Raw genomic sequence first — 12,705 nt, 5'->3', positions numbered from 1 at the left:
TCTGCGGACTGGTATCAAATGGCCCACAGACCGGTACCAGTCCGTGGCCTGGGGCTTGGGGACCACTGCTCTAAAACTCTAACTTCCCTCCTCCCACTGCTCCAAACATCACACCAAGAACTGTAGCCATTATTGCCACAAACAGTGGCCAAGTGCTATGATCAGAAGTAGAGCAGTGGGGATCCCCTAGCTCTGGAGGCAGAACTTTTAGATAAAATGCTGGAAACTCCTCTCTTGGCTATCTACTGTTCAGTTGAATGCACGTGAAAATGCCCCAGGTCCCTGTATCAGGATGGAGGGAGATAGGAAGGAGGCAGGGACACTCAGGGCACATCCCAAGACAAGCTCAGAGGAGCCTCGACTTTGTCGCCCCCATCTCCCTCAAGACAGCTCCTCTGACATTTTATTGTTAACTCAACATTCACACCACTTTGGGTCTACTGGTACCAGGGTTAGACTCCAGGAGGGAGGGTAGAGCTACTGAGGAGTGATGGGAACATGAGTGGCCACGTCCTACAGGGAGAAATGCCCACTTCATCTCATGCTCCCTGGACTCTTCTCAATCAGTTCAGGTATCCCTGCCTTGTCTCTTCTGCTAGATTGTGAAAAGTTTGAAAACAAGACCATGACTCAAATTTTTTCTTTCTCGTGTTACCCACTGAGTTACTCAATGAAGCCTAGCATGTGTTCATTGTTTTAACTGTTTGTATGAAGTACCCCGAATCCCATAAGGTTAAGATCCTGAGACAAATAAGATCTGTACCTACCAGGGGTCGGAGGTCAGGATGTGCAAGGATGTAGCCGTTGTTGGTGTTCAAGAAGGCATATCCATGCACTCCGAGCTACAAAGACAGGGGTTGAGGGACACCAGGCTGTTGTCTGTGTTGGAGAACTGCAGTTGAGAAGGGATTTGGGGTCGCAGGGCAGCTAAAGGTGGCAGCACACAGCAGTGGTGTCTCAGATGGGAACACTGCTGAGCCAGTGCTGTGCTTCCAGCCACTGATTCTGCATTCCTCTGCTAATTCTGCTGTTAACAGCAGCCATCATAGGGTGCACCAATGCCCAGCCTTTTTCCCACCATATACTCTCGGTGCTTTGATGAGAATCTCACTCATTCCTAAAACTCAACTAACTGTATGGCATGGGAGAGCAGGTTGAGCAACTGAGGCCCTAGGAAGGAAAAACATTTGCTAAAGCCCACAGAGCAAGTCTGATCTGGTGGTAACATGGGGCCACACTGTTCGCAAGCTCAGTGCCTGTACTTCTCTGGGGGTGGGTGGCAGGGCTCCACCCCAGCTCTGGGCTTGGCTGTACTGCCAGCAGAGAGGCTCCTGAGCCTGGTGGGAAAGCTTTTGGGGGAGCCCGTGACCCCACTAGAGACCTGGCCAAGGCTCACCTTGTACTGGGGTGCCAGCTTCATCAGCTCCCGCAGGGCTACATCAGAGCCCACCACCCCGAGGAGAATGCCGTGGGACCGCTGGAAGGGAAAACAGGAGGTCGCAGGAGGTCTGGCTCCTCTGCGCGCAGGGCCAGACTGGACCTCAGCCTTCCCAGGGCCTGGGGGAAGAGGCACTGAGGCCTCAGGGGGTCCTTCCCTGCAGTTAGAGTTCAGGCTGAGCTCCCTGGAATCAATTCAGGAACCTAGCAGAGAGGCCCATGGAGTGATCTCAGCTGCTGGGAAGATTTATGACCAACATTAATATTTAAGTTGTAATATTTAAGTGAAATATAAAGTTGAATGAAATATTCACCTTCATAGCAGAGGCTGAAGACTCAGGATCCCAGGGACCCTATTTAGAATGTGCCTATAGGGAAACATTTCCTGACCAGGTGGAGGATAGAAGGCTCTAGAAATTCCTTCACCAGAGGCCTTCACAAACAAGTTACAGTCGGCCCAAACTGGTAGGTAAGTGTGGTTTTGCTGCAAGGCTGGCAGGTGGCTCCCATTAGTCTGCTATCCCCAAGGCAGCAGTCCCAGGTGCAGAGCAGGGGGACCGCCCCAGGCTGGCCTAGCAGAGTCACTGGGGAGTTTGGGGGAGCTCGGACCAAACCCCAGCCGTCACCCCACTCCTCCCAACCAAGGGATTCTGATGAAGCCAGTTGGGTCCAGGGCCTCAAATCTGCATTCACAGCTCTCCCGAGCTGGCTCTAATGCCCAGCCAAGCCAAGAACCATTGTCTGAAGATGCCAGTGTTGGCGCTAAGTTCTACTCCCTGCTGCAGCTCCTCAGGGAGCGGCTGCTCACCGTTTCGTTCTTTTTGCTGAAGACTGGCATGGCCACGGTGGTGAGGAGCATCAGGCTCTGTGCCTGTGAGGTGGCCAGCTGCCAGGGAGGAAAGAGCAAAGGACAGAGGGCTCAGAGCCCACAGTGCGGAGGACCCAGTCACCAAGGTTGACTATTGTGTCACCTTTCAATGGGAAGAAGCAATCCCAAATAAAGTTTCCCTTCTCTGCTGGGGAAAAAAAAAAGCTGGAGGAGAGAGGTGGACTGGGGAGAAGGACCAGGCTGGCATCGCTTAGCCAGGGCAAGTCTCAGAATCCCAGAGCCCAGCTCCTGAGCTCGCTCACTCAGCCCTCTTGTCTCAGAGCGTGAACCATGGGAAAGGTTCGTCCCAGGCATGCCCAAAACAAAAAGGATTTGCACAGCAAAAGCTCTTCCAAAATTCTCTGCTGTAGACCCAAGGTTGGCATAAACTACAGCCCAGGCCGGTTAAAAGGGAGAGCCGCAGGCAAATACAGGGCGTGGTGAGGGCCATAGCATGAGAGCAGGCATGGTGCGGTTGTAGTGGCCTCTGGTCCCCCCCCCACCACCACCAACACACACAGGATGAACCCACAGCTTCTCCCCATGCAGATGCCAGAGTCTCATCATTGCCGGCATCCGAGATGGCCTTCCACCCAGACTCTTCTCTCACTGCGCTGGCTCCTCCAGTCCCCTTGGATGGACCACACACCACACATGTGCCCCACGTTATCACCAAGACAGGCCCTGAGAAGTGGTGTGTGCAGGTGTGTCTGATAAGTCTGATCTTCCTTGGGATCAACTGCAGAGGATTCCCCAGCCATGGAGGTCTGTGGTAGCCCTTGGAGAATGAAGAACTTCAGGCCGTCGAGTTCCCTCCCCCTTCTTCATCTGATCTTCCAGTTTAGAGTTTGGAAGTAAGGTTTTCTAAAAATGAGTGGTTTCAGCTGACTAGAGTCCCACTATCCACTTAGAACAAGAGATCTGTATTTACTGCCAAGGGGATTGCAGAAAGTGGTCTCCTTATCAGCTCTGGGCCAGCCCCTCTAGACTTCCTTCACCTGTGGGAGAAATCTACTCTTACTTAAGCCACTATTTCCAGGTCTCTCTTAATCCTAGTCTGATGCATCATCATTGGAGCAGGTGTCTGTGATGTGATTTGAGAGGGGCCAGAAGTTCCCTGTTTCCCCAAAGTCTCCTCTGACAATCTACCTTCAATATCTCTTCCATTGTGTGAGTAATTGCTGCCTACAGGCAGTCTATTTGTAAGTGCAGGGGCTGGGGAGGGGGTGCTAGATGAAGCTATAGAATCTTGAATTACTGGTTGGACCCCGTTTTTCCTATAACAGGTGGGAGAAAGGACAATGAAGGAGGAGCAAGTTTGGAGCAGAGGGGCTGTGTTCCCGAAGAGCAGTGCTGGTCAGGTCTACTCGCAACGTGTAAGGGCATCTGGGGCAGCACACAGGCCATGGGTCTGCTAGCGGGTGAGGGTGCTCACCCCTTCCCATTTCCCACCCAGGAGGTCACTCTTATGCCCTGGGGTCCCTAACTCTGGAGTGGGGTCCAGCCCCACCTTGCTGTCCATGTACGCTTCAGTCCAGATGATGTCATGGTCGTGGTTGATGACCATGGGGCGGCTGAGCACGTGCAGGTACTCCATCACGTTCTCCTGGGCATCCGCCAGCGTGGAGATCTGCGTGTAGTAGCCTGGAGGTGGGGAAGGCCATGGGGCTGTGGGAGGCTGGGTGGTCCATGGGGAGCCCTCTGCGGGGCCCACACACTCTCCATAGCTGCTGGTGGCTTGCAGGGGCCCCTCACCAGGCACTGCTCTGGGCCACAGGGCACTGCTTTCCTCAAGGTTGTCCCTCTTCCAGGGGTAGCCGGGGGCCAGGGGTGCTGATCAAAGGTCCAGCCCAGAGGCAGATCCAGAATGGTTGAGGACACGAGTGTAGAAGAAAATACTGGGCCCTTTACATTAGAAAAAGTGTAAATTTGGGGTTTTGTGGGGCCCTTCAGAAGTCGGAGCCCAGGGCATGCGCCTGGTGCGTCCGACATTATATCCACTTCTGGCCCAGCCCTTGCTTCAGGTGGGGACTGTGAGGGGCCCTCCCAGTCACAGAGCTGCCACAGGAAGAGCAGGGTCTCAACAACAAGGGCCTGTGGGCCAGCCTCTCCTCGCTTCCTTACAGGGGCATCTGCCTCCTGCATGCAACTCTGTCCCAGGGTCTGTTCAGGAACACCAGGCTAAGACAGCTGTTGCAGCCCCCTACCTCATCCTTCCTGTGACTGCAGTTCTTCCTCAGTTACGGAGAGGCTGCCATAGCCTCTCTCTGTAGCCACATGGTATTTAAAAGAGCAGATAGCTTACAGGCTGGTTTACCACACACTCACCTCTCTGGTCTCACTGCTCATTGCCTCCCACAAAACATTCACTCCACACTACAGTAAAGTGGGACAGCTCTACGTTCCCAGCATGCCTCTTGTCTTAAACCATTTGCATATACTATTCTCTCTGTAGCACACCCTTCCCTGCTCTCTACGTCTAATTGACTCCTACCAGTTCTTATATGTCAGTTTAGACACTGCCCTTCAGGAAGCCTTGCCTGCCACCTCCAAAGGGGGAAGTGCCCCGCATGCCCCAGCTCCCTGCACCCCCTGCACCCCTCAGCCCCCACAGCGCACTGAGAGCGTGCCATCCTGATGCTTCATTGCTTTGTCTCCCCAGCTGGGCGGCGGCAAGAGCAAGACTGAGTCTGTCCTGACCACCATTTGGAAAGTTTTCCAGGGACACAGTAGGTGCTCAATAAATTTTTGTTGATTCAAACCCAGGTCCAAACTTGAGGCCCAGGTCTTGGTTTCTGGCCAAAAATATATGAGGACTGTTTGCACACAAAACGTTATTTTTAAAGAAAATGATGGCCCTTTGCTTTTCTGTTTGGGAGCAGTCAGAGTAAATGGGCTTAATTTGCAGAGAGAAGAATGAAAGCTATAAGCTCAAAAGAGAACTTACATTATACTGTCTGTCCCACCCTGGCCTCATTCTGTCTATGCTGCAGTTTCTGTGAGGCTGTATTTGAAGAGACAGTTCTCTCTTCTGCAAACCCTGGACAGATAGATGACCTCAGAGTTTCATTTCAGGTGACTTTGTGACTTAGAGTCCTTTCAGGAATGATCAAGCATGTGCAGAAGGCTTTGTGGAGCAGTCTGCATTTTCTCTTGCTTTTTCCCAGTGAGGAAGGGCAGATACTGTCCTCCTGGCACAGCACCGCCCCTCCCCATGCGGGAGCCATCGCTCAGCTCCTCTGGTGATGGCATAATGCAGTCCCACCTGGGCTCAGGCACAGGCTGCAAGGTGCTCCACCCACACGTCACCTACCTTTGTTGTTGCAGGCGATCCACTTCATGCGGTCAGCGAAAGTGACTTCTCTCCCAATAAGGTAAGTGAAAACTCGAACCTGGTCCACAAGACACAGATAGACTCACCGGCCATAACTCCTAGCCGTGAGCAATGTTGACATAACTTGTGTGAGTCTTCCATGTCTGCCACACAGTTTGGGTTCTCCATTCTCCCTCTTTTGGATCAGAAAGGACCCTGGGGCCCCAGCAGCCCTGGGACTCACCAGGGCCATTTTCACACCTCACCACCATGTCCTGGCCTCTCACCCTGAGCCCTCTTGCATGAGTGCTCTGTGCCTAGGGTCACCACAACTCTGGAACACCAGTTCGGGACGTTTGAACTTACTAACGGGCTATTTGAACTCAGGGCAGGCCTGGCTTCTCTGGGCCACCCCATCATGGCAGCAGGATGCTCTCCCTGCCCGCCATCTCCCCTTGCCCCTCGAACGCCACCAGGAAAGTAACCTTGTGGTCTGGCCAGTTGTACTCCTCGAACACAGGCTCGTAGTTCTCCACGGCCCCATCTGTGATCAGCATGATGGCCTGGTTGCAGAGGCTTCCTTGCCTGGCCTCTTGGAACTGTGCAGGGGAACGGGGGCTCCATGGCGACAGGCTCTGAGCTGCCCTCGCGCACAGCCTGTCTCCCACCCCGCCGCTCTCCCTCGGCCTCCTCAGGCGCAGTACCTGCTTCAGGATCTGGAAGGCTTCCTTCAGGGCTTGCTCCACGACCCCCACACCTTTCACTATCAGTTCATCCACCAGCTGTTTGAAATGCTATTATAATGTAAGAAACCAGAGGGGTGTCAATGGATGAAGTGAGCCAGGAAACCTTCATCTTTGGGCTTAATTTTAGAGGCTATTTGGAGCTGTCACCTAGAACAGTGGTAGTCAACTTGGTCCCTACTGCCCACTAGTGGGCGTTCCAGTTTTCATGGTGGGTGGTAGCAGAACAACCAAAGTATAAATAAAAAGATAGATTTAACTATAGTAAGTTGTTTTATAAAGATTTATTCTGCCAAACTTAGTGAAAACCCAACATAAAGTACTTGGTAAGTAATTATTATTATATGCTTTAACTTGCTGGAACTCTGCTTTATAAATTTTATAAGTAAAGTTACTTCCTTACTTTACAAATCACCATTACTGTGGAACCAGTGGGCAGTTAGAAAATTTTACTACTAACAGAGATACAAAAGTGGGCGGTAGGTATGAAAAGGTTGACTATCCCTGGCCTAAAAGGACATGTTCATGGAGACATTCTCTCCATGGTCCAGTGGATTTCATGGCTGCACTGCCCCCCACAACAGGTGTTTCTCTAATGCCCCCAAAATAAACAGAGAGTGTGTGTGGCTGGGCACAACCTATTCACACACTACTGTAAGGAAGTGCCAGTGTAAGTTCAACTAGAGCACAGAGGCTGGTCCAGGCCCCTGTGAGGGTGCCTGGTCCCCAGCCTGCTCAGCATCCCAGCATCATCAGCATCATCAGCATCATCAGCATCATCAGCATCCCCAGCATCTCCAGCATCCCCAGCAACCCCAGCATCTTAGCATTCCCAGCACACTCAGCATCCCCAGCATCCTCAGCATCCCCAGCATCCTCAGCATCCCTAGCATCCTCAGCATCCCCAGCATCCTCAGCCTCCCAGCATCCTCAGCATTTCAGCTCTTAGCCAACGACGAGCATTTCACAGGGGAAATCGTGGAGGCTGCCAGGGGCGCAAGCCAAAGGACAAGATTCAAGAGGAAGCCAAACCCAATTCCCCAGTCACAGAGGGAAGGATCTGTGACACAGCAGCTCTCACTTTAAAAAAGAGTTGCCATTGCCTGACCTGTGGTGGTGCAAGTGAACAAAGCATTGACCTGGAACACTGAGGTCACCGGTTCCAAACCCCAGGCTTGCCTGGTCAAGGCATGTACAGGAAGCAACTATGACTTGATGCTTCCTGCTCCTCCCCCTTCTCTCTCTCTCTCTCTCTCTCTCTCTCTCTCCTCTCTCTAAAATCAATAAATAAAATCTTTTAAAAAATAAAAATAAAAGTTACCATATACTTTCCTCCTTGGCCTTTAAAAAAAAACTCAACACAATGGGTTTGAATCTTTCCTCTTTTGGGGGCAGCTCCTCATGAAAACTGACACAGTGGAAAGGCCTGGGGCTGGGGGGGAGGGCAGAGTGGAAAACCTAATCCTGGACAATCCACAGAGTGAAAACCAGTCCTGAAGAAGCAAGATTGTCCTCAGGTGGAGGTCTCGTCTTGCTTGCTGTTTGCTGTAGTAGGCAGGCTGCACATTCATGGGGACAAGTCCCTGGGCTTATTTGTGTGGGTGACTGCAGACCCGCTTTGCCCCTTTCCAACTGCCCTGGGAATGAGTAAAAGGGGCCACCAGGCAGCTGCACAGATGACTCCCACCATTCTAAGTGGAACCGGGGCTCAGAAACATCAGGCACCCGCGCGATGTGGACACTCACCTCGCGGTTGTCTCGGTCCGCCTGAACAAGGATCCCTTTGAAACAAGGCTCGATGTAATGGATGTAGTCATTGTACTGCAGAGGGAAGAGGGCAGGGGGGAAGGGGCAGGGGCCATTTGGAAAGTCAGGGCCCGTGATGGTGCTTGGGCAGCTCACAGGCTGGTCAGGACTGTGGTCACCTAGGTGCCTGTATATATTATCTTGGGGGTACCCTATGCTTTGGGCAATTTTTATTAGTAGGGAGCTGGGAGTACAGAGAAGAGCAGGGCCTTCACTTTAAAAATTCTCCCTCAAGTTATGGTCTTGGTTCAACATCTTGGGAGGCTGAGCCATGTCTATTCCCTAGGGCGCACCGAGAATGGCAAGCTACTGAGAGAATTCTTCCGGTCTCTGCTGCCTAGCCCCCCCGCCCCCCCCCCACTCCCCTGGTGCCTGGGTCCAGGGATTAGAAACTGCTTTTTTTCTCTCTGCCTTGCATTTATGAAGGGGTCCTTTTTTGCTATCAACAGGCTGTGAGGGAGGAGCAGGAGCACACCCCTCTCTTGCAAAGTGGTGGGACCTGTCCTGGTAGTTGTCTGTCTCTGCTGCAGGTCAGGAACTGGGAGGGAGAGGTGGTGGAGATGGGGAGCATGGGGTTTAGAGGACCTGGGAGAGCAAGCGACTCCGGCCTTGGGGAGCAGCTCAGCGATGAGGGGACCGTTCTCATAAACCCAGGACGACCATTCTGAAGATAAATAATTTTGCCTTGGTATTTCTTTACTAGATAAGTACATTCCACCGAAGATGAGCATTTTAAGCAATGTAGCAGGTTGGGGGAGAAAGTTTTATACCAGGCAGCCTTCAAAATGGAACCTCTAGGGAGCTGTCAGCACTGCCCCTGTGCAGGCTGTGCTGGTCCTCCTTCACTGCACTGGAAGCATCCTCCTCACTTGTCCCCTTTTCTTTCTGCTAGATCTTCCCCAAACGTTACCTTTCTGGCAGAAAGAGTTGCTGTCAAAGCAGGACCAGGAGCTGTTGGTCCCTGTCTAGGTGTCCCACCTGCTTTCACCTTTCACCTCATGTGTCTGGACTTAAGCTGAGGGAGTGGGAGAACTGGGACTGTTGGAAAGCAGGACCCCAGGGGTCACTCATTCTACATCCGAATGGAGAGGCTAGTCAGCGATGGGTGCCAGTTAAGAGCACATGGGCGGGATAAGTGAGGTGTTGACACAGGGCCAATGCTTCTTAATCTTTGTTACATCCCAGACTCATCTGAATTAATGAACTCTGTGGACTTATAAAAATGGACGTAAATGCAATTTCAAAAACTCTACAGACCTCTTACAGTCTACCCTTGGTCCTCCCCTAGGTCAGGAGCCCCAGCTACCGAAGAAGCATTCTACAGTGTGAGGCATCACGTGGTTGGGGGTATCGGTCATCCCAGTGCAGGCAGAAGAAAGCTATTCTAGAATAGGAAGGCACATTTACCGCAATGATATTAACAAAGTCATTCTCTCCCAGCGTGTCCAAGATGGTGGATATGGTGTGCTTGGCAATAGTCATCCGCAGCCCCTTCATGCTGCCACTTGTGTCCACCAGAATCACTACATCTTTGGGCGAAGTAGCAGCTTGTATGTACCTTTTGAAGAAAGAAAGGAACAGGTCAATGATGACACAATCAAAGCCACCTCAAGTGCCCTACCTAGTCTCATTATTTCTGTTCAGATTCTGGCTCATGTTTATCCAGAGTTCAGGTAGCTTCCCTGCAGATGCCAGATTGTCTCATGATTCATAACCACTTAGCTTAGCATAGTTCTGAAGCCATTCGGGGGACAACAACTGGGCATTTGCCCATATAATGGTCCTGTCAAGTGGGAGGAAGGTCAAGTTCTGGTGGTAACCTTGTCCTCTTTGTGTTGGACCACCTGAGGTCCAGGAAGGGCAGGCAGCAGGAAGGGAGAGAACTGGATGTCACCCTCAGTTTCTGTTAAAATCTGCCAGAGGACGAGGGTGTGAAGGGGAAGGCAGCCTGGCAGAGAGTTGAACTGGAGACAGCTCAGCGTCTTGGATGGAACTATGTGGCAGGAAAGGAAAACGCGGCCAGTCCCGCAGCGAGGTCAGCTGTAGCAGGAGGGGCGGAAGACAGATGCTTCCTACTCTTGTGTCAGGTGAAGACATATCTGAGATCCTTGGATTGCAGGCTGGGGAGAACTAAGCCAAACCCAAATGTTATAGGAGGGATGCCAGCACCAGAGAGCTTTCCCCTGGGAGCTCTTACCAGCCACGGTTCCGGCAGTCAAAGGCGATGACTCCATTCTTATCAGGCGTCCATTTGATGCCTAGGGAAATAAAGGCTGGTTCTTCCACAGGCTCGGTGAGGCTGCCCCAGGGCCCCTGGCTGGGTGCCGACACCCAGGAGTGCCAGGACTGCCAGGCAGGGCCAGCCATGGACCTGGACATCGGGGTAAGGGGCCACTAGAGCACCCTGTAAACCGAGGCAACAGGCGAGGAGGAAGGCCAGCTCGATGGAGTGACAGTCACCACTCGCACTGTCCAGCTCCAGAGATAGGGTGAATTTCACAGTAGGACCCTGATATGTTGTGCTTGGGACTTATCTGTGAGCTAAATCTCACATTGGACTGTGGAAGGGGGAGCACTGGGAGGGCATGGCTTTACCATCCATTACCACCCACAGTGATGGGGGAGCTGGGTGGCCTGCCTTCCTGCCCACCTGCTTCCTGTCAGGCTGCCTGTCAGTGCTCACGGTCCTTGTTGTTCCCTGGGTGGGAGATGATTTGGCTACAAGATCACAGTTCCCCGAGGCGGGAACTCCAAGTACCGGCACCTCGTGCTATCACGCTCTGCTTTACAGCCCCCAGAGGCACCACCTCTTTCACAAATGCAAAGCAAGGCCCTCCACCAGCAAACGTCACTTTACTGAGAATCTTGCTTTACTCCGGCAGTCTGGAACCAACCCACCACGTCTGCAAGGTCTGCCCATACCTGGCGCAGCGTCTGACATGCATCGAGCATAGTTGATGCTCTGTAAGTGTTTGTCACGTGAATTGAAGGACAAGTGAATGGGTGTGAAAGATTTCACCTTGGCCCACTAGCAGCGTTGGGTTAGATTTTGCCCTATTTATCTAATAAAAATTTTGGATAAACATACATAAAACAGATAACACATCCTTCATGATAGATTCTCCACTTGAAAATAATGATTGGGAAAAGTGGGTTCACAATAAGGAGATTAAAGATAACAAGTAAAATTGTATTAAGTGTGTTTGGGATAGAAAAAAAATATTGTGGCCGTATCATGAATGTCTAGAGAAACTCTAAGGGACATTCCTGTTCTACAGCAATCAGACTTCACATGAGGTATGCACTTGGAGGCACTGCTGGTCTGGCAAAGGGAGGAGAGGTTTTCAGGGATCATACTCCCCATATTAATGATAGCTGAGTTCCAAGGGTGAGGGACGGGGCCAGCCAGCCCGGAGCCACGGCCTGGCAGAGGAAGCAGGAAGAAGCACGAGCAGAGCCGGTGTGGTGGGAGCCTGAGCAGCAGGGCTCAGACGCCAACCTGCAGTGGCTGTGAGTAGTAAGGTTTCCTCAGGCCATATTCCTGCAGCAGCATGGCTGTGGGGAATTTGATGCTTATAACAGTAACAAGGAGGAGAAAGTACGTCTGAGGTTCTTGACTCTGAGCGAGAACCTTGGAAGAGGGCTTTGGTGGCCCTGGGTGGGGGCACCCTCAACTCCAAGCAGAAACAGAAGTGATCCTCTTGAGGGGAAGCTTCCCTAAGTCAGATCTGCAGGATTTCCACAGATTACAGGCAGCATAGCCTCACGAGCAAAGATTCCCAAGTAGGGCTGCTGGCCCCCACGAGTGAGAGGCAGCAGGAACCACCGGATGTGTCCTCCTGAGATTGACAGGTATTGAGACTACCAAGTGCCAAGTGTAAGACAGCTATGTTGGAGAAATCACAAGGAAAAATGTACAAGAAATGATTAGGCACAAAGACACAGCCTTAAAAGTATGGAACTTTTGTAAATGTAAAAAAAAAAAAAAATTAAAGTTGAAAAAAAATAAATGCATAGAGGATTTTTCACAGGTAAAGAGAAGATTCAGGCATTTGAAGGGTTTTTCCAGAATCCTGTGGAAGCTGCAATGAGCCTCTAACATATGCTCTACTGGAGACACGGAAAGAGACAAAGGAGAGCACATGGAAACATCATGGCTACAAAGACAATGATGGCAAACCTTCTAGGATAGGACTGATAAAAACATGAATCCATAGATCCAGGAAGCACAGTATATCCCAAGCAGGATAACTAGAAAAGATATCCACTTGTAGACACATGGTGAAACTTCAGAACTCCAAAGGAGAATAAAGACCTTGAAAGCAGCCAGAAAAGCTGGAACACTGACTTTCAAAGGAACCGCAGTTACACTAATAGCAGATTCTTCTCAACATCAGCGGAAACCAGAAGGGAGTAGAAAATGTTTTGAGGCATTGAGAGAATATAATTGTTAATTAAGAAGCACATTCCCAATGGAACTATCACTCAAGAGTGAGGATATAAGGCTCCGGTGTTGTTTTCTGAATTCTACTTGAGGT

General features: G+C 51.3%; 1 protein-coding gene across 1 annotated transcript in view; it reads right to left on the bottom strand.

The window, feature by feature from the left end:
• The window catches only part of CACNA2D4 (calcium voltage-gated channel auxiliary subunit alpha2delta 4), a 123,345-nt gene that overhangs the window by 94,276 nt on the left and 16,364 nt on the right, over nucleotides 1-12,705 (bottom strand). Inside the window, 10 exon segments of the mRNA XM_066369084.1 lie at nucleotides 768-842; nucleotides 1,397-1,477; nucleotides 2,246-2,323; nucleotides 3,816-3,949; nucleotides 5,619-5,697; nucleotides 6,104-6,217; nucleotides 6,323-6,412; nucleotides 8,108-8,182; nucleotides 9,575-9,725; nucleotides 10,365-10,425. Coding sequence (XP_066225181.1) covers nucleotides 768-842; nucleotides 1,397-1,477; nucleotides 2,246-2,323; nucleotides 3,816-3,949; nucleotides 5,619-5,697; nucleotides 6,104-6,217; nucleotides 6,323-6,412; nucleotides 8,108-8,182; nucleotides 9,575-9,725; nucleotides 10,365-10,425 — 938 coding nt within the window.

This window comes from Saccopteryx leptura, chromosome 2 (assembly GCF_036850995.1).
Source record: "Saccopteryx leptura isolate mSacLep1 chromosome 2, mSacLep1_pri_phased_curated, whole genome shotgun sequence".
Classification (NCBI taxonomy): Eukaryota; Metazoa; Chordata; class Mammalia; order Chiroptera; family Emballonuridae; genus Saccopteryx; species Saccopteryx leptura.
The sequence above is the reverse complement of the archived record's forward strand: the minus strand, read 5'-3'. Positions and strand labels throughout refer to the sequence as shown.